This window comes from Magnolia sinica, chromosome 4 (genome assembly GCF_029962835.1).
Source record: "Magnolia sinica isolate HGM2019 chromosome 4, MsV1, whole genome shotgun sequence".
Lineage (NCBI taxonomy): Eukaryota > Viridiplantae > Streptophyta > Magnoliopsida > Magnoliales > Magnoliaceae > Magnolia > Magnolia sinica.
The window spans coordinates 72,732,258-72,751,770 of NC_080576.1; the positions used below are offsets into that span (position 1 = coordinate 72,732,258).

Sequence of the window (19,513 nt, forward strand, 5' to 3'; positions counted from 1 at the left end):
TATCTGATGTAGTCCCTTGTTAATACACCTAAGATATTTACACATGTAGACCCTCTACCTTCTCCTCAAGTGATCACAAACGCTCATCAAAGTCAGAAGGCTGAAAGTCAGGATCAACCGCAGAATCTGACTCAATCTCATCAAATAAATCATCCATATTGACATCATCTGGAGGCAAAGCATCCTCCTCTTCAGTTGCTTCAGCAGCTCCACCAACACCCACATCAACTAGGCCAGGAGCCAACCTCAGATTCATCTTATTTATGTTCGAGTTATCGAATGGAAGATGGTTAATGGGAGCTTATCCAATAGGCATGGCCACAAGACTATGAGTGGCTAGTGCAGTCATAAGATAAACAAAGGGAATATCACTATGACCCGGATAGAGACGAAACTGAATAATGATATAACAGATAAGAGATGGAAGATATACAGAGACACCGGTAACAATAGAATGAAGGATGCGAGCCATGAAAGTAGTAAGCTCAGTCTATTTACCAGACCTAGGATAGACATTAGAAATGAAAATACGATGGAGAATCCGATATCTGGGTAACATAAATTTGGAACTGAGCGCATTCCCGGAACTCCATTCTGCATTCATGTTGCAGAACACTCTAGTGAGCATTCTTTTCTCAGACTCAGACGATTTTGCTACAAGAGTAAAAATAGGAAAACTTTCATCATTAACTGGAAGATCCATCAATCCAGAAATTAAGTGACGGTCCACATCAATTAGACCTTCTCTGGTTGTAATAGTAAATGCCAAATTCTCAGTAAAGGAGTCACTAATGCAAGCAAACATGGCCTACGCAATGGAACGGTATACCAGACTGCCCCAATGTAAAATGTTATCTCATCCTACAGATTGAAGGAGTAGAATAACACCAAAAGATGTCAAATGATTAGAGTTGATCGTCCGTTCAACAATCACGTTGCGTAATCGAGTATCCTGCACATACTCGGGATCTTCTTCGGGTGACCAAAGATGACGTGCCGTAATTGGAGCGGAATGAGAAGAAGAAGGACCACGAGAACCTTTCTTCTTATTTCTACTCTCCGTTGCAATAAGAAAAAACAAGGAATACAAGCAATGCAAGAGAGGAAAGAACGGTTTCAAGTAAATCAGATTTTTATCTAGAAAACCTAACAAATCACCATAAACCTTGAAATAAATAACAAAAACAAGGAAATGGAAGTGCAAAGAACTCAAATCTACAAGGAAATCAAAAAAGATGCACTAACCATGGAAGAATCGAAGGTGGGTTCGACCAGTCGTGCTAGGGCTGGTTAGGAAGATGAAGCAAATGAAAAAAAAATACTTTTTAGGCAATAAAAACCCCCAAACCCGAGTGGGTCGACTGGTCGAGTACCTCAAAAATTCTGCATTTTTCATATTTTTAAATTTTAGAAAATTTACAAAAATAAAATAAAATAAAAGCATGCAATATAGTACAAATAAACACATACAATTTAGATCATATTGCACATACCGATATCTAATTTCAACTTAGCAAACCTGTTTCTGTCACGCGGTTTTGTAAATATGTTTGCAAGTTGATTTTCAGTCTGAATATAATCTACAAAAATAATCATGTCTTCTACCAATTCACGAATATAATGATATTTAATGTCAATATGCTTAGTTTTTGAATGCTGAATTGAATTTTTAGAAATGTTAATTGCGCTAGAATTATCACAATAGAAAACCATAGTTTTTTGTGCAAATTCGTAATCACTTAACATCCTTTTCATCACACAAGCTGGGTGCAAGCATTACTGGCTGCAATATACTCAGCCTTAGTTGTGGAAAGTGATACGGAACTCTGTTTCTTACTATGCTATGAAACTAGACAGTTCCCAACATAAAACCATCCACCGCTAGTTAATTTGCAGTCATCAATATTACCAGCCCAATCAGATCCGTATAACCGGCTAATTGATCATTAGTATCATGAGGATACAAAATGCCAAGTTTGGCAGAATTTGCGACATATCGCAAAATGCGCTTTACAGCAATCAGGTGGGACTCTTTAGGGTCTGATTGATATCTAGCACCGATTCCTACGCTGAATGCAATATCAGGTTGACTTGTAGTTAAATATAATAAACTACATATCATGTTGTGATACAACTTAGGATCTACACTTTTACCTGTCAAATCCTTATAGAGTTTAAGTGTCGTACTTATAGGAGTATCAAAGTTTTTACCACTCTCAAATCCAAAATTTTTAACCAAATTTAGAGCGTATTTGGTTTGCGAAATAAAGAACCCATCAGGAAGCTGTTTTACTTGTAAACCTAAAAAATAGTTCAGTTTCCAACCATGCTCATTTCAAATTTGGACTTCATTAAATCTGCAAACTCAACAGCCATGTTAGAACAGGTAGATCTATAGATAATGTCATCAACATAAATCTGTACTATCAATATGTGATCATTGTGTTTCTTAATAAAAAGTGCCTTATCAACACTCTCCATTATAAAGTTATGACTTAGTAAAAACTTAGTCAATTTCTCGTACCATGCCTTAAGAGCTTGTTTCAATCCATGGAGTGCCTTTTTTCAGGCGATAAACATGATCAGTATGTTTAGGGTCTTCAAAACCCTTAGGTTGTTCAATATATACTTCCTCATATAAATCACCGTTTAAGAATGCACTCTTAACATCCATTTGATAAATTTTAAACTTTTTGTAACAAGCAATGGATATAAACAGTCTGATAGATTCAAGACGAGCTACTGGGTCAAAGGTTTAATCATAATCGATGCCTTCTATCTAAGTGTACCCTTGTACAACCAGTCTAGCCTTGTTTCTTATAATATTACTGAGTTCATCAGACTTATTTTTAAAGATCCATTTAGTTCCAATAATGTGTTTATCATTAGGTCTAGGAACTAAGTACCATACATCATTCCTTACGAATTGATTAATTTCATCTTGCATGGCTAATAACTAGTTTTAATCAGCAAGCGCTTCTTTTACATTGGTCGGCTCAATCTAGGATGTGAAGCACATATAATTACAAATATTTTCTAATTGTCTATGGGGACGCATACCAGTGAGAGGATTCCCAAGAATTTGATCAGTTGGATGATCTTTAACTTACCGTAGTTCAAAGTCATTTTGACTAGATGAAGAGTCGGGTTTATCAAATAAAGGGACTTCATCATCTTCTGAACTTGAGACACGTGTATTCAAGTGATCATCTATAACCACATTAATGGATTCTTGAATTACACCAATCCTCTCGTTGAGAACATGATAGGCTCTACTATTTAACGCATATCCTAGGAAAATACCCTTGTCACTTTTAGTGTCGAATTTTCCCAGATTTTTTCGGTCACTTAAAATATAGAACTTGCTACCAAAAACTCGAAAGTATTTGACAGTCGGGTTCTTATTGAACCATAGTTCATATGCAGACTTATTATTAAACATTCTAGTATAAACACGGTTAGTGATATAATATGTCGTGTTCACAGCTTCAGCCCAAAGATTTTTAGGAAGTTTCATACTATTTAACATTACATTGGCTATTTCTTGAAGTACTCTATTTTTCCTTTCAACAACCCCATTCTGTTAAGGTGTTTTGGGTGTAAAATACTCATGTGATATTCCATGATCGTTACAGAACTTCTCAGCTACTATCGAATTCCGAACCATGATAACTACGGATTTTGGTGACATGTGATTCCTTCTCGGTTTGGATACGCTTGAGTACCCTTTTCACTTCATCGAAAGTCTCAGATTTATGACTTTCTTAGCTCATGGGCTCATAGGGTCCTCATAGGTGGTTGGAGGCCCACCTTAGACCTTGTTAGGACCATTTTCTCCTCAAGGCTTTATGACTCGCTTAGCTTGTGGGCCATTCCAAAGTATTGGGCCCCCACTAGAAGACTTCACTTCTCCTTAGAGTACATGTCTATGTATCTAGACCTTGTCCCTCTTTGGGTATGAGGAATATATTCTACAGGTAGTGCACCTACATCATTATGACCCATATGCATCATCTATATGAATTGATTGCATTGTGTGGTGGTCATAGAGGGATGGAGTTTCTCCCCTTGTGCACATTGAGTGCCTGAAGCTAGTGCATGATCTGTATGCGTGACTCATACATTGGCATCGCATTTCATGATGATTTTGCCCTTGCTTCATCAGGGTCTTGCCTCTACTGGGGTATTCATGGATGGCCGTATGTGTGGACACCGAAAATGTATTTGAGCATATTGGGTGCATAGGATGCCCATGGGTGAAATTTTCAAAACTTTTATGCTACCAAGGATCTGCTCCAACGCCGTGACCAGGTGGAATATATGAGTGCACGAGAGCCTTACACCATTAGGCCGCGACTCCCACTGTCATGTAGTCAGATGGATTTGGGTGTGGCCTTACCCGCCTGTGAGAGAGGGCATTGCTAGGCTGAGTCCGACCAGCTCGTGAATGGGTCTGCTATCTTCAGGCCTTGTTGGTGATTGATTGTCCACAAGAAGGTAGTGAGGTCTCCTAGCTCATTGACTGCATGAGTCTGTAGAGCGGCAGTCATTTTGAAGTGTACTAGACCTCAGTGATTTCCTTAATTATGATTGGATATGAGCACTGACATCACTTTGCATCGCATTCGCATCAGTTGTACCAACCTCTTTATGCATTGCCTTGGTATAGCGCCTAGTACTCATTGCATGATATTTATGATAAGCCTTGGTAAGGCTAGCGACATTGTCATTAATCATGTTTTCCTTCCTACACCTTCTACTATTCTTCTGTGCACCATTAACACACACCTTCACCACCCTCTAGGCTTTCTATAAGCTTATGCATGATTGATGCGTGCAGGAGATTCTAGACAAGCGTCGTAGCGGCAGAGCTTGGATAGGTGTTGAGCCGAGGACCTAGTGTTGCTGACCTTCCCTTCTTTCTTTTATCATCTTATGTATGTCCTTTTGGACCTTATGAAAAATGTAAAGTTCAAATTTATAGTGAATTTTATGATGTGTACCTTTGTTATTCTCAGATATACTTGCTGTGATCTTGGGTATGCTCATATTAGAAATGGTTATTTGGTTATGAAATCTTCCTTGTGGGATCCCAGGATCGGAACCTACCTCATGAGCAGAGAATGAGATACTACGGAGGCTGTTACGGCTAGAACCGGCTATCAGGTTCCTTGTTAGTCCAATTATCAAGTCTGGAGTGTGACAGGAGTTGGTATCAGAGCATAGCAAGTAATTCTATAATAACTCGGGATAACGTCGCATATCTGCTAAGAGCATAGGACAAGTAGTGTCCCGAGATCCTTCTTTTGCTCCGTATTGAGCCTATTATTATCCTAGTTCCTTACATCGTCGTTATTTTGTAGACGATGCCGCCTAGACGTGGCACCCGTGGACATAGCACCCGTGGTCATGATGCTTAAGGTCGTGGTGCCCGTGGTCGAGGCACCTGAGATACCCATTCTACTCGAGCGCATCCTGCTCTTGTTTTAGAGGATTTGATTCCTGAGGTCTTGATTCAGCCAGTTCCTCCTATGGCTCCTGTTGAGCCAGTAGCGCCCATACCTCCAGTTGATCCAGTCCTCCCACCTGTTCCCCCTCCTCAGCCTGTTGTTCTGGTTACAAAGGCTCCTGCTCCGTCAATCGCACCCGTGCTTCCTCTCGAGGTGAGTACCGCTCCTGCTTTCCCGACTGTGCCGGTTGGTGCCCAGCACTTTCAGCAGCTGATGCAGCTTGTTGCTACCTCGTTACAGACTCGTTAGCATGTAGTTGCTCTAGATTTTGAGCAGAGTGATTTGCCGCGCGCTAGCGCTATCTTTAGAGAGTTTAGACAGCATGACCCTCCGAGATTTAAGGGTGAGCCTGACCCATTTACCGCTGAAGCATGACGCACTGAGATTGCGAGGATTTTTGACACTATGCAGTGTCCTGCTAATCAGAGGGTTTCCCTTGCGACCTTTCTTCTTCATTGTGAAGCTCGTCATTGGTGGTCATCCATATCCAGGATGGCTGGGCCAGATTTCGTTTGGACTTGGGAGGAATTTGTGGTCCGTTTCAACCAGAAATTCTTCCCTAAGCATGTTCAGATTCAGAGGGCGATCGAGTTCGAGACCCTAGTGTAGGATGATTTGTCAGTATCATAGTATGAGGCCCATTTCTTGGCCTTGTCTAGGTTTGCTCCTCATTTGACCAGTGATGGGGGCTCATCTTTTTATCACTAGCTTGCGTCCTGCTCTTCGTAGCCATGTGGTAGGGCATTCTTTAAAAACATTCGATTAGGTTATCCACTGAGCATTAGTTTATAAGGAGGACTAGGCTATGACCTAGAGATCGAGAGAGCAGAGTTCTAGTGGAGACCGGAAGTGGAGAGCTCCAGCCGGCAATTCCAGGCAGTACCGTCAACAGAGATGGAGGGGCAGATCAGAGTTTACACAGCCTGCAACTCAGACAATAGCTTCGTCATCATCGTCAGCATTGTTAGCCGCTTTATCTTCTGGCCCCTTTTCTGGTGTTTGCTTCGATTTTGGGAAGGCCGGGCATCAAAGGCGTGATTGCCCTCTCCCCATACAGCAGCAGAGGCCACCGCAGTTGCCTCCTCCTCGTCCTTCGCAGAAGTAGCAGCAGCAGCAAGCTCAGCCTCCAGTTCCCGCTCCTAGGGCTCATCTTCAGTAGTAGAGGCAACCAGGCAGACCTCCACAGCAGAGACATCAGCAACAGTAAAGATAGCAGCAGAGGGGATATCCACACGTTCAGTCCCTGGGTCGAGTATGCATTACAGCTCATCAGGCATAGACTCAGGATTCACAGTCTTCCAGTTTGCTTCTCTTACTAGCTCAGGGCCGATTTTACTTTGCACAACAAGCGCCAGGCCAGGACCCGCAGTCATTGACTGGCGGAGTCGTCGAGGGTATTCTTCTTATTTCTGCTTACGTTGCTCATATTTTATTTGATTCTGGTGCCTCTCATTCTTTCGTGGCCGAGCAGTTTTGCCGATTGACTGGTATTCCATCGGAGTCCGTGTCTGAGGCCTTGGTCGTTTCGACTCCCATGGGGAAGTCGGTCGTGTTGATTCATCATTGCCCTTCTTGCCTGGTGTCAGTGGGCGAGATGTTTCTTCTCATCAATCTGCTCGTGATGCCGATAACAGGTTTTGATGTTATTCTAGGCATGGACTGGCTTGCGGAGTATTGTGTCGTCTTAGACTGTGCTGCGAGGACGGTTACGTTTCACATTCCTGGATTGCCAGTGTTCCAGTTCGTTGCTAAGCCTAAAGGAGAGCCGTTGTCTAGCTTTTTGGCTTATGTCGTCGAGGATTCTATGGCAAGGTGTATTGAGCAGCTGCCAGTTGTTTGCGAGTACCCAGATGTATTCCAAGAGATCCAGAGTTTGTCGCCGCGTCGATAGGTGGAGTTTCACGTTGATTTGGTGCCCGGTACTGTGCCTATCTCGAAGGCCCCCTACCAGATGGCACCGTTGGAGTTGAGGGAACTGCAGGAGCAGTTAGATGAGCTCTGGGAGTTGGGTTTTATTCCTCCCAGCAGTTCACCTTGGGGAGCCCCGGTATTGTTCGTGAAGAAGAAGGATGGCTCGTTGCAGTTCTGTGTGGATTACCGCGAGCTCAACAAAGTCACCATCAAGAACTGATACCTCTTCCCCATATCGATGATCTGTCTGACTAGTTACAGGTTGCACAGTATTTTTCCAAGATAGACTTGTGCTCCGGTTACCATCAGATCCAGGTTCGAGAGGAGGACATTCCGAAGATGGCTTTCCGGAACCGCTATGGTCATTTCGAGTTCTTGGTCATATCGTTCGGATTGACCAATACGTCCGTCGTATTCATACAGCTGATGAACAAGGTCTTCCGACCCTTACTCGATCAGTTCGTGGTGGTATTCATTGATGATATTCTTGTGTACTCAAGGACCCGGGAAGACCATGTTGAGCACTTGCAAATTGTGCTTGAGACCCTCCGTGCCCACCAGCTGTATGCGAGCTAGAGAAGTGCGAGTTTTAGCAGGAGGAGGTGAAGTTCTTCGGTTAGGTGGTGACGAGGGAGGGTGTCACTATGGACTCCTCAAAGGTTGATGCATTACGTTAGTGGGGCCAGCCCACGAACGCGTCCAAGATCCGTAGCTTCCTTGGTCTGGCGGGATATTATTGTCAGTTTATCGAGGTTTCTCCCGTATTGTAGCACCGCTGACCCGGTTGACACGGAAGGGCGTCAAGTTCGTCTAGAGTGACGCTTGCGAGATGGTATTTTTGGAGTTGAAGGACCGCCTCACGTCCACTCCTGTTCTCATTCTTCCTGATGGGAGTGAGGGTTTTGTTATATTCACCGATGCTTCCAGAGTTAGCTTGGGTATTGTACTAATGCAGTACGGGAAGCCAGTAACGTATGCCTCACGCCAGCTCAAGGTCCATGAGCTGAACTACCCCATCTATGATTTAGAGTTGGCTGCGGTTGTCTTCACACTGAAGGTGTGGAGGCACTATCTATATGGGGTCAGGTTTGACCTATTCTCAGATCACAAGAGCTTGAAGTATCTATTTTCGTAGTCCGAGTTGAACCTGCGTCAGAGGCAATGGATGGAGCTGTTGAAAGAATATGATTTCAACCTTCAGTACCACCCGGGTAAGGTGAACGTGGTGGCGGACGTGCTCAGCCATTAGCTGTGAGGCCTGGTGGCACATATGATGGTTCGGCAGTGGCAGATGCTCGAGGATGTTTTAGAGTTTGACTTTAAGTTCAATATGCATTCTTCTATTGTTCAGCTTTTGAGCTTATTGATTCAACCCTCTTTGGTGGCTAGGGTGATCGAGGCTCAGCAGTCGAACGAGTCACTTCAGGAGTACCATGCAGAGGCCGCATCTGTGGAGTAGTCAAACTGGTAGATTGGTTCCAATGGTAGATTACGCTTCAGAGGCCGATTGTGTGTCCCGGATGTGCCAGAGTTGCATTGTGATCTGATGACCGAGGCACACCGATCAAGACTTATTATTCACCCGGGCCTCACAAAGATGTATCGTGATATGAGGAGGCTGTATTTTTGGCAGGGGATGAAGCACTAGATCACAAGTTTTGTAGCCGAGTGTGACACATACCAGCATGTCAAGGCCAATCACCAAAGACCCACTGGTCCCTTGTGGCCATTGAGCGTTCCAGCGTGGAAGTGGGACCATGTATCGACGGATTTCATCGCAGGTTTGTTGAGGAGTCAGCGCGGTCATAACACCATCTGGATTATCGTCGATCGTCTGACAAAGTCTTCTCATTTCATTCCGGTACGTGCTTCCTAGTCTATGAACCGGCTTTCAAAGGTGTTCATTGAGGAGATAGTGAGATTGCATAACATCCCAATTTCGATCATTTCAGATTAAGACTCCAGATTCATGTCTCAGTTTTGGAAGAGTTTCTAGCAGGTGATGGGGGCCACTTTGTATCTCAGCACCGCTTATCATCCGCAGACGGATAGGCAGACCGAAAGGGTCAACTAGATCCTTGAAGACATGCTCAGAGCTTGTGTGATTAACTTTACAAATATTTGGGATGAGCATTTGCACCTCGCTGAGTTCGCGTACAAAAATAGCTATCATGCGACTATCGGCATAGATCCTTTTGAGGCACTTTATCGCAGACCGTGCAGATCTCCTAGTTGTTGGACTGAGGTTGGAGAGCGTCGTCTCCTAGGTCTCGAGCTTGTGCAGCAGACATAGGAAGTTATTGATGTTATTAGGCAGAGGATGCACACAGCTCAGAGCTGGCAAAAGAGTTTTACTGATCGTCGGCGTTGACCCCTCGAGTTCGTAGTCGGGGACATGGCATATCTCAAAGTCTCACCTATGAAGGGTGTGGTTCGCTTTGGTATGAAGGGCAAGCTTGCCCTGAGATTCATTGGACCTTTTAAGATTACTGAGTGCGTGGGCGTGTGGCCTATAGGCTTGCCTTACCTCCTGAGTTGTCCGCGATCCACGACGTGTTCCATATTTCTATGTTTCAGAAGTGTGAGTCGGACACTATCTCTGTGATTGATTGGTAGCTACTTAAGGTCCGTGAGGATGTTTCCTACACTGAGTAGCTGATTCGTATTCTTGATCGAAAGGAGCAAGTTCTCAGGACCAAGGTCATTCCCTTGGTAAAGGTGCAATGGGGTCATCATTTGAAGGCCGAGGTGTCTTGGGAATGCGAGGCCGAGATTAGAGAGCGTTATCCCCATTTGTTTGATGATTGATTGCTTACGTTTCCTGTATTGCCTTCTCTTATAATTGATGATTGAGATATATTTATGTTGATGTTTATGCATTTTCATGTTTCCAGTTTTGGCAATTTTGAGGATGAAATTTCCTTATTGGTGAGGAGAGCTATAAGATCCTACCCGAGTGTGTGCATTTCGTTCCTCTAGGTCTCACGGTCCTACCAGTCGAATCCCGGTGACCCGCGACCTTCGATTAGTGTTTGCAATCATCCTCAAGTCCAGTCACATAGACCCGACCCGGATCGACCCAAATTTAGTGTTATAGCTACCGCATCGTCGCCGCGTCTCGTGCGACAATCCGAGTTATAGATCATGAGTTATGGGTCGTGCTCATTCTAGGCCATTGATCGTGATTGTGGTGCCCACCTAGGATTTTATGCAAGTCTCTAGCCTAGGTTTCATCACCTTAGCCATCATAGGGTAGGTGGAGTAGACTAGGTCCTAGCCTACTTAACAAGCTAGCAATCATGGGTCCTCTTACCAAAGAGGGCTCCTTTTTCTATCTCCCATACAAAAGCCACTTTCCCTCTTCCCTTTATCTGAAATTTTCAGAATATTTCTTCTCTAGGGAGAGAGAGAGAGCCCCTTTCCTAGAAAAGCAATCATTACTTTGGCTAAAACCCTCCCTTGCTAGCCTTTTCACTTCATTTCTCGCCTTTCTTCTCTTCTCCTCATCTCTCCCTCTCTTTCTTCCCATTTCAACAACAAGAGCTCCCAACGTCCATGGCCTCCCTCCATTTCCAACCATGTTGAGAACTTCACATCCCACCATCTAACCCCTAGAATCCCATCCCAACCATTAATTCTTTCTCTTGGAGCTAAATAACCCTTGTGTTGAAGGAGAAGAAGTTTTGAAGGTGGGTGCTTTCAAGTTGTTGATTTCTCTTTTCTTCTTTGATCCTCTCTTTTCTTTTCATATGGGACATGTGGGACCCACCAATCCATGGTAGGGATCCCATTTGACCCTATGCATGTGACCCTTTGGCTCATCCTACATGCATGTTATGATACATGATGGGGCCATTCTCTAAGGACCCTGTCATGATGTATTATATTATATACTTTATTTCAAGGGCATCTAGAACCTAGAAGTCATGTTGGGATGGCATCCAAACCACCCATTTTAGTTATGGATCATGCATGCATTGGTTTATTGTTGCATGTACAATCTACATAGTTGTATGGATGAGATTGAATCTTGGGAGGGTTCATTAGTGGTGGGGCCCTACCCCCATGGCCGGGTTGTATTTCTTCTTCTCCTTTCTCTTATTATTGTGGATGATGATGTGTGTGGCCCACTTGGTGGGCCTAAGATGTCCCGAAATTCAGCAAGGGTAGGACACCCCTACTACCTTTTTCTATAGTTTTTGGACATGACCTTAGTTCATGATCTGGAAATGAGTGGGGTCCCACTAAGGAAGGCCACACACCCTTTTAATTGCTGAGATTATCGAGATATAGGCTAATATGTCCAGCCATGTATTGCTGTCCAAAAATCTGGACCATTGCATGGACTGTCATGGTCAATGTTTGGCATGGATTTTGGATCATGATTCCCACTATTTTCCTTATGATTATGGAGTGTAATATGAAGGTGTGGACCCCAGCTTAAGGTGTGATGGATCACACCTCAGATGGCCCATGAAATGGTACCCAAAAAGGGAGGCCCATAGGGGTGGGCGGTCCACCTTGTTGGATCCTCCAGCCCATATGTATGGAGGGAAAAACACAAAGTTTAGCTTAGTTTCTCTGAGGGGTGGGCCACTTTTGTGGACCTCACCTTACTGTATTTTATGGAAAAAATACTAAAACATCCATTTCCCCCTATAGATGAAGTTTGGGCCCACCTTATTGGATAAACATTACATGGATAGCAACATTTCACTCTAGATAGATTGTAATTTTGAATTTAATTAAAATACTTCTGAGTATCCAAAAATCATGAAATTTTGTGGAGGTGTGGCCCACCCATGGTAGGAACCACCTACCAATTTTTGGTGCTAACAGACCCCTGTGTACATCGTGGCAAGGGCTGGACCGGCCCACCACGTTAGGACATCTAGGTCAGACATATTTTCTGGACAGATTGTTTTCTTTAAATTAATTAAAAATACTTCCAGTTATCTAAAAATTGTGAAATTTTATGGAGGTGTGGCCCACCCATGGAAGTAACACCTGTAAATTTTCAGGGCCAATGGGCCCTTGTACCGATCGTGGTGCAGCCTGGAGTAGCCCACCAGGCTGGGACGCCCAGGCTGGAGTGTCCAGCCTTGGCTGGCCGTCCAGGCCACTTTGTGGGCCCATCTTAATGTATTTTATGTCCCACCGTTCATCCTTATGGGTTCCATAGGGGACTTGATCATCCTCCCCTTCAGTGGTATCCTATTGGGGCCCATTGGATGAGTTTTTGGGCCAAATACCTAGGCCCGTAGGACTGCCTACCATGGGACGCCCAGCCCATTGGGCTGCTGCTAGACGTCCAGTCCAGTAGCATGACCCATTTGATTTGTGTGTTTAATCTACTCCCTTCATCTAGTGGAAACCCCCCCCCCCCCCCCCGACATGTATGGGTCACTAGGAAATAAAATAAACATATAATTAATTAATTTCTAAATTTTCAGCAATGCCAGATTGTGGGTGGGCTGGAATTTCAGAAATAGACCCATGGTTGCTGCCCATAAATGAATGTTTTAGGGCAGCATGGTCCACCAAATTTGGGGATATTATTACACATATCTTACCTTATTTTTAATCAGATTTTGGGCTTAATTAGTGCATATTTGAGGCCCATTCCAATTGGGTTTTTATTGGACTGGTCTTCTTAGTTAATTGTTGGGTTTTCCTAGGCCCATTGTCTTAGAACATTTGATAGGCTCATTGGACCCTTGGGGCATATATTATCATGCCACTGTGATGGGTTTTATGGGCCAAATACTGAAGTAGTTGGGCCCTTGATTGCCCATTAAAATAAACCCATACTTGGGCCGAGATGTGAGGCCCAACTTACTTGTTTTAAATATAAGGATCACCCATATGTTGGAATAATGGGCTGCCCATTAGGCCCACCACAATGAGTGGACCCGTGATCTTTATGGTTGGGCCCAAACCTTGCTTGAGGGCCCACCATGTTGCTTATGTATTGGGCTTAGTGTATGACCCACTAGGCCCTGGATTACTTGGGCCTTGGACTTTGCTTTATATGCATAGCGGACTATCTTTTGAGACCCAGTTGAGATTGAATGTCTTCTTTAGTAGCCCTAAGGTAGGCCCATAGAGTCCTTATAGGTTGTTGAAGGCCCACCTTGGACCTTGTTAGAACCGTTTTCTCCTCGAGGCTTTATGACTCTCTTAGCTTGTGAGTCATCCCAAAGTATTAGGCCCCCACTAGAAGACTTCACTTCTCCTTAGAGTACTTGTCTATGTATCTAGACCTTGTTACTCCTTGGGAAAGAGGAATATATTCTACAAGTAGCACACCTACATCATTGTGACCCATATGCATCATCCATGTGAATTGATTACATTGTGTAGTGGTCATAGAGGGATAGAGTTTCTCCCCTTGTGCACATTGAGTGCCTAAAGTTAGTACATGATCTGTATGCGTGACTCATGTTTGACATCGCATTTCATGATAATTCTGCCCTTGCTTTCATAAGGGCCTTGTCTCCACAGGGGTATTCGTGGATGACTGTATGTGTGAACACCGAAAATGTATTTGAGCATATCGAGTGCATTGGATGCCCATTAGTGAAATTTCTAAAACTTCCATGGTACCAAGGATCTGCTCTAACGCCGTGACCGGGTGGAATATATGAGCGAACGAGGACCTTACATCTTTAGGCTGCGACTCCCACTATCGTGTAGTCAGTTGGATTGAGGTGTGGCCTTACCCGCCTGTGAGAGAGGGCATTGCTAGGCTAAGTCTGACCAGCTCGTGAATGGGTCCGCTACCTTTAGGCCTTGTTGGTGATTGGCTGTCCACAAGAAGGTAGTGAGGTCTCCTATCTCGTTGACTACGCGGGTCTGTAGAGCGACAGTCATTCTGAAGTGTACTAGACCCCGGTGATTTCCTTATGATTGGAAATGTATTTGATTTGTGAATTGGATATGAGCACTGGTATCACTTTGCATCGCATTCGCATCGATTGTACCAGCCCCTTTTATGTATCGCCTTGGTATGGCGCCCAGTAGTTATTGCATGATATTTATGATAAGCCTTGGTAAGGCTAGTGACATTGTCATTAATCATGTTTTCCTTTCCGTACCTTTTACTATTCTTCTGTGCACTATTAACACACACCTTCACCACCCTCTAAGCTTTTTATAAGCTTATGAACGATTGATGTGTGCAGGAGATTCTAGGCAGGCGTCGTAGCGGCAGAGCTTGGATAGGTGTCGAGCCAAGGACCCAGTGTTGCTGACCTTCCCCTCTTTCTTCTATCATCTTTTGTATGTCCTTTTGGACCTTATGAAAAATGTAAAGTTCAAATTTATATTGGATTTTATGATGTGTACCTTTGTTGTTGTCAAATATACTTGCTGTGATCTTGGGTATGCTCGTATTGAAAATGGTTATTTGGTTATGGAAATCCTCCTTGTGGGATCCCAAGATCGGAACCTGCCACAGGAGCTGATAATAGAATACTATGGAGGCTGTTGCGGCCAGAATCAGCTATCAGGTTCCTTGTGAGTCCAATTATCGAGTGTGGGGCGTGACAACTAATTAAAGATATTAAAGTTAATTTAGTAATTAAATTCAAATCCCTATATACTATGCACAACTACTTTTGGATTACAATCCAGGATGCTTAAACACAACGGGAGGATTCCAAATCTAGGAGTTACAAATCCAAGCTACCAAACAGGCCACAACAACACGGTGGACCCCACGTCCTGTAACTCCGGGTTAGAGGCAACTTCGCAACCCATTGGCTGGCTGTCTCATGGACTTCCCATGCTATTATTGTATCTTTATCAGCCATAGTTGTGACTAACCAGTGAGCGGTCAGGATTCACGAGCCGACTGATGTGCTTCGGCGGAAACGAACCGTGACTAGTCCGTTGCGCAACGAACCGGATTGCATGAAAGAGAAAAATGCAGCGAATGAGCTCTCTCTCACTCTCTTTTTCTCACATATTTTTCATCCTTCCTCCTTTGTGTGAACAATGCTTCGAATACAAACCCGAATCACTCCCGTCTCAGCCATTGCTCCTTTCTCCGATCAATCGAATTCGAATGCAATTTCCTCGGTTTCGAATACGTGGCATTTCTACATCCGCTTCACCTTCACAACCAAGAAGCGCTTCCTCCGTCGCGACAAATCGCTTATCGTTTCCTGCAAATCTTATAGCAGCGGATCCAGATCTTGGAATCGCGACGATGATGAATTCCTCCAGGCATTCGTCCTCACTCCAGGTCCGAATTCATCGACTCTGTCTGTCTCTCTCTCTCTCTCTCTCTCTCTCTCTCTCTCTCTCTCTATCTATCTCCTTTCATGTATTCTGTTGGGTAATTGGCAAGGAGAGGACACAAGCGGCACGCTGTCATAATTCTCCATCTATAATTGATGTTCCTGAAATCAAATAATTCGGATTGTGAAAGTTGTTACTTGTTAGGATAGCGCGATCAAATGAATAATTTATAATATATGGAATGAAAGGTAAAGACGAAATTTACAATGGATTCGGCCCCACCATTTGTGTAGTGGGTCTGTCGTGGATGGGAGTTGCCCATGAATCACTCTGGTCAGATGATCCTAAATGCCCAATTAGGCCCCTCTAATGTGGACCGTTGGTTGTACTGTCCCACTTCCATCGGAAGATGAGGAATGGGGCTCACTGAATTAATGGCCAAAAGGTGGGTTTGGCCCGTACCTTTGTTGGGTCGAACAAAAACTTGTTTTTCCTTTTGAGTGAGTGACATATGTATGATGTAGTTTAGAGTCCCTAACAATCATGTAAGTTTTCACAATCTGACTTTTGATCATGTGATTCGTGCATGATTTGGAAAGAGAATCCAATCTGCATTGTGACCCTTGTTTTCTAGTTGTTCTTTTTTCTTATTTATTTATTTATTCCAATTTGATAGGGGAAGCATTGACAATTGTATGATTTTAGAAACACTGCCATTACCACTTTCATGTATTGCTTTTGTTTGGATTGAGTCAAGAAACATGTGTTAAACATGATTATTTTGTTCATTCTTTTGCTCCCCTCTTTGCATATTTATCTCATTGAAGGTTATCTTCCTCAATGATCTTGAGCAGCCAACACAGAGATTCAGTCAAGGGATATTTTGGATGTCCCAAAATAGATGGCTGGGCAGGTCCCTTTCTGCCCAAATCAATATCTATAACATTTCAGCTTCGATTTGATGCGTTATAGATATTGATCGAGGGTTAAAAAGGTAGGGAAATGGAGCCTGCATGATGCATATTCTGTTTTCCCACTGATGCACAAATGAACGCAGTACCATTTATTCCACCGAATGTCTGTCATTATTTTTTAATTCCATTGACAAACATCTCCCGTCAAATCAACAGGCTCATAAATGTTCATGAGGGACCATTGGAAACCAACCTTTTCTGAGATCAACTTTAGGAAATGAAGAATTCCCCAGTGATTTCATTCACCCTTTCCACCCCATCTGAATTCCGGATTGTAAGACATCCTCGCGCTCTCCTCCTTGCAGGATATATCACTCCACCGACCCTGCCCCTATAAATCCCCCACCCCCGAGGAAGAAAACTCCTTTGTGTGTGTCTTTTTTTTTTTTTTTTGAAGGGTAAAGAATTGTATTAAAGAGAGAAAAGAAAAGAAAAAACAAACAAAAAGGAAACAAAAAGAAAAATAGAAAAGACTGGACACCCTTCATAGAGGTTCCCATTCCTTAATTAACAAGAACACTTTTGAAAGAGCCGAGGATGGTGAGCTGGTAATACTTCTGAAGCAGCAGTTGTTACGTTCACTCCAAATAGTCCACAATGCTGCTAGAAGAGCTAATCTCCATGTTCGTCTAGCATTCCTCTGTGCCAAGAGGAGAGGAGGCTTTTTGGAGAGGTGGGCATAACCTAGGAGATTTTGAAGAATTGGAGAATATTGGACCACAGGAAGGAAGCGAACAAGTAGGAGATGAAAAGATGACTGACTGATTTTGCATCCTTCATACAGAGGAGACAAATGTTAGGAAGGACCATACCGTGTTTTTGAAGTTATCAATTGTGAGGACTTTATTGTGGCCCACTAACCACGCGAAGCAACCTTTGTCAGGGCTCCGTAAGACCAAACATACCCGCAACCTCTTCCGGTTGCATTGGGCCTCCTATGCCGAATAAAGTCATGAAACGATCTGACAGAAAATAGGCCAGATTTGTCAATCTGCCTTCTAACTGCGTCACTTTCTTCAAGATGCTTCAGCTGCATAATAGACTTCCACAGAAAGGAGGCTCTATATAGAGACGATTGTCTGGATTTCCAATCAAAATCAGCCAATCCATATTTACTAGCAATGATGGACCGCCAAAAACAGTTCCCTTTGCAAGCAAAACGCCAAACCCATTTGCCCAAAAGGGCCATGTTCATGTCCTCCGTACGCCTAATGCCCGCTCCCCCTTCTTGGAGGCTTCTTATTATGGCAATTCTTTGGTATATTTGGGGTGATTGAAATAGTCGTTGCTTTTGGAACAAGGGATCTTTTGTGGAAGAAATCTTAGGGGTCGTTTGGCACCATGAAGTAACTGGGGGTTTCAAATCTAGGGGGTTTCAAATCCCCTCAAAGAGAGGGTTTGAAATCCAAGGCGAAAGCTTGGATTACATCTAAAATTCTTCTAAGAGTTGCATGTGTAACATGTGTGTCACTAGGCTATTAATCTATTGGGCACATGACCCACTGATGATATCCTAAAACAATCAGATTATCAATTGTATCACTATAATTACTTTAATACGATGATCTGCGCCATCCAAACATTGTCCATGTAAATCAATGTTAAAAATCTTTGTTTAGACAAATCTTTGGTCAGACATTCGGATGTGATCTTGTGCTTGTGGCCTATCTGAGACTTGGAATTTCATTATTTTCGGGTAAAGCATATAATTCAACGGGCTTATTATAACCATTGTGTCAAACATTACATACTTACATTAATTAAAGATATTGAAGTTGATTTAGTAATTAAATTCAAACCCTGTAAATATACTATTCATAGCTACTTTTGGATTAGAGGGGATTTTGAATCCAGGGTGCCAAACACAACAAGAGGATTTTGAATCCGGGGGGTTCCAAATCCATGCTCCCAAACAGGGCCTTAGGAAAGTTAAAAGCTCTGATGTGGAGTGGGCATCTTTTGTAAATGCAACAGTCTACTAATCTCTCTTCTTGTTTTGAGTTGTTGAGTTGGGTTGTATTCTTTTCTTGTCTATGGCGTTTGTTCTAATAAAGCACTGTTATATATATATCTCTCCCTCCCTCTCTCTCTCTCTCTCTCTCTCTCTCTCTCTCTCTCTCTCAAAAATAATAAAATAAAATAAAATAGCACATTTTGGCTTTTGACTTGAAAACATGATTACATTTATTCGTTGAGGGTAGCATCATTTTGAAATCCATTGAATTGGTGGCAATACTGGTTTGGATGATATAAACTTTATTATGTGTTACTATGACCCATACACAGCCATTATATGAGTTCTCAATTGATGGTGTCATGAAATATTACTTTTCTGGGTGCACGTTGATGTAAAATGTATCATTGATATGTTTTTCTCAATTTTCAGATTTTAAAAAAAAGAAAATTGAAAAAAATCATATGATTTACGATCGCATCTGATTCAACCCCTATAACGATTTGTGATACGATAATGATTATGACATACTCAGTGCATCCAGTCTTCAATGATCCTATTCCTACCATTCCAAAGGTTGCCATTGAACTTCCTATGCTTGAGAACCTCAGGACCGTGATTGGCAAAATGGATTCTCACCTTTGGCTTTGCTATTAGATGTCCATTCAAGCCTGCTATGTCATCCTTTGCATCAGCCTACACTGTGAATCCTACCAATGTCAATCCTCTGCCATAACCCATTTGACAGCAAACGTGGATGACTACTTCCAGAACTCCACAATAACGAAATGGCGATGAAATTTAGATTTGTTCTATTCCTCAGAAAATCCTTCTATGAAGAGAGGGAAGGCTTCCTGGAGCCCTTTCAACAGGTCTCTTTTCAGTGTCCTATTGATGCTTGAATTGAATCACCTGTACTG

The 19,513-nt window shown here is 43.1% G+C and overlaps 1 protein-coding gene across 15 annotated transcripts in view; it reads left to right on the plus strand.

Moving 5' to 3' along the window:
- The first annotated feature begins 15,290 nt into the window (after positions 1–15,290).
- The window catches only part of LOC131243216 (bifunctional nuclease 2), a 45,989-nt gene continuing 41,766 nt past the window's right edge, over positions 15,291–19,513 (plus strand). For 4 of the 15 annotated variants that reach the window (XM_058242393.1, XM_058242401.1, XM_058242391.1 and 1 more), the window contains exon 1: positions 15,296–15,669. In XM_058242393.1, coding sequence (XP_058098376.1) covers positions 15,420–15,669 — 250 coding nt within the window. In that variant the 5' untranslated portion in view covers positions 15,296–15,419. Of the gene's footprint in view, positions 15,670–19,513 lie in introns of all 15 variants that reach the window. The other 11 variants (XM_058242390.1, XM_058242398.1, XM_058242399.1 and 8 more) reach the window with 5 other exon arrangements.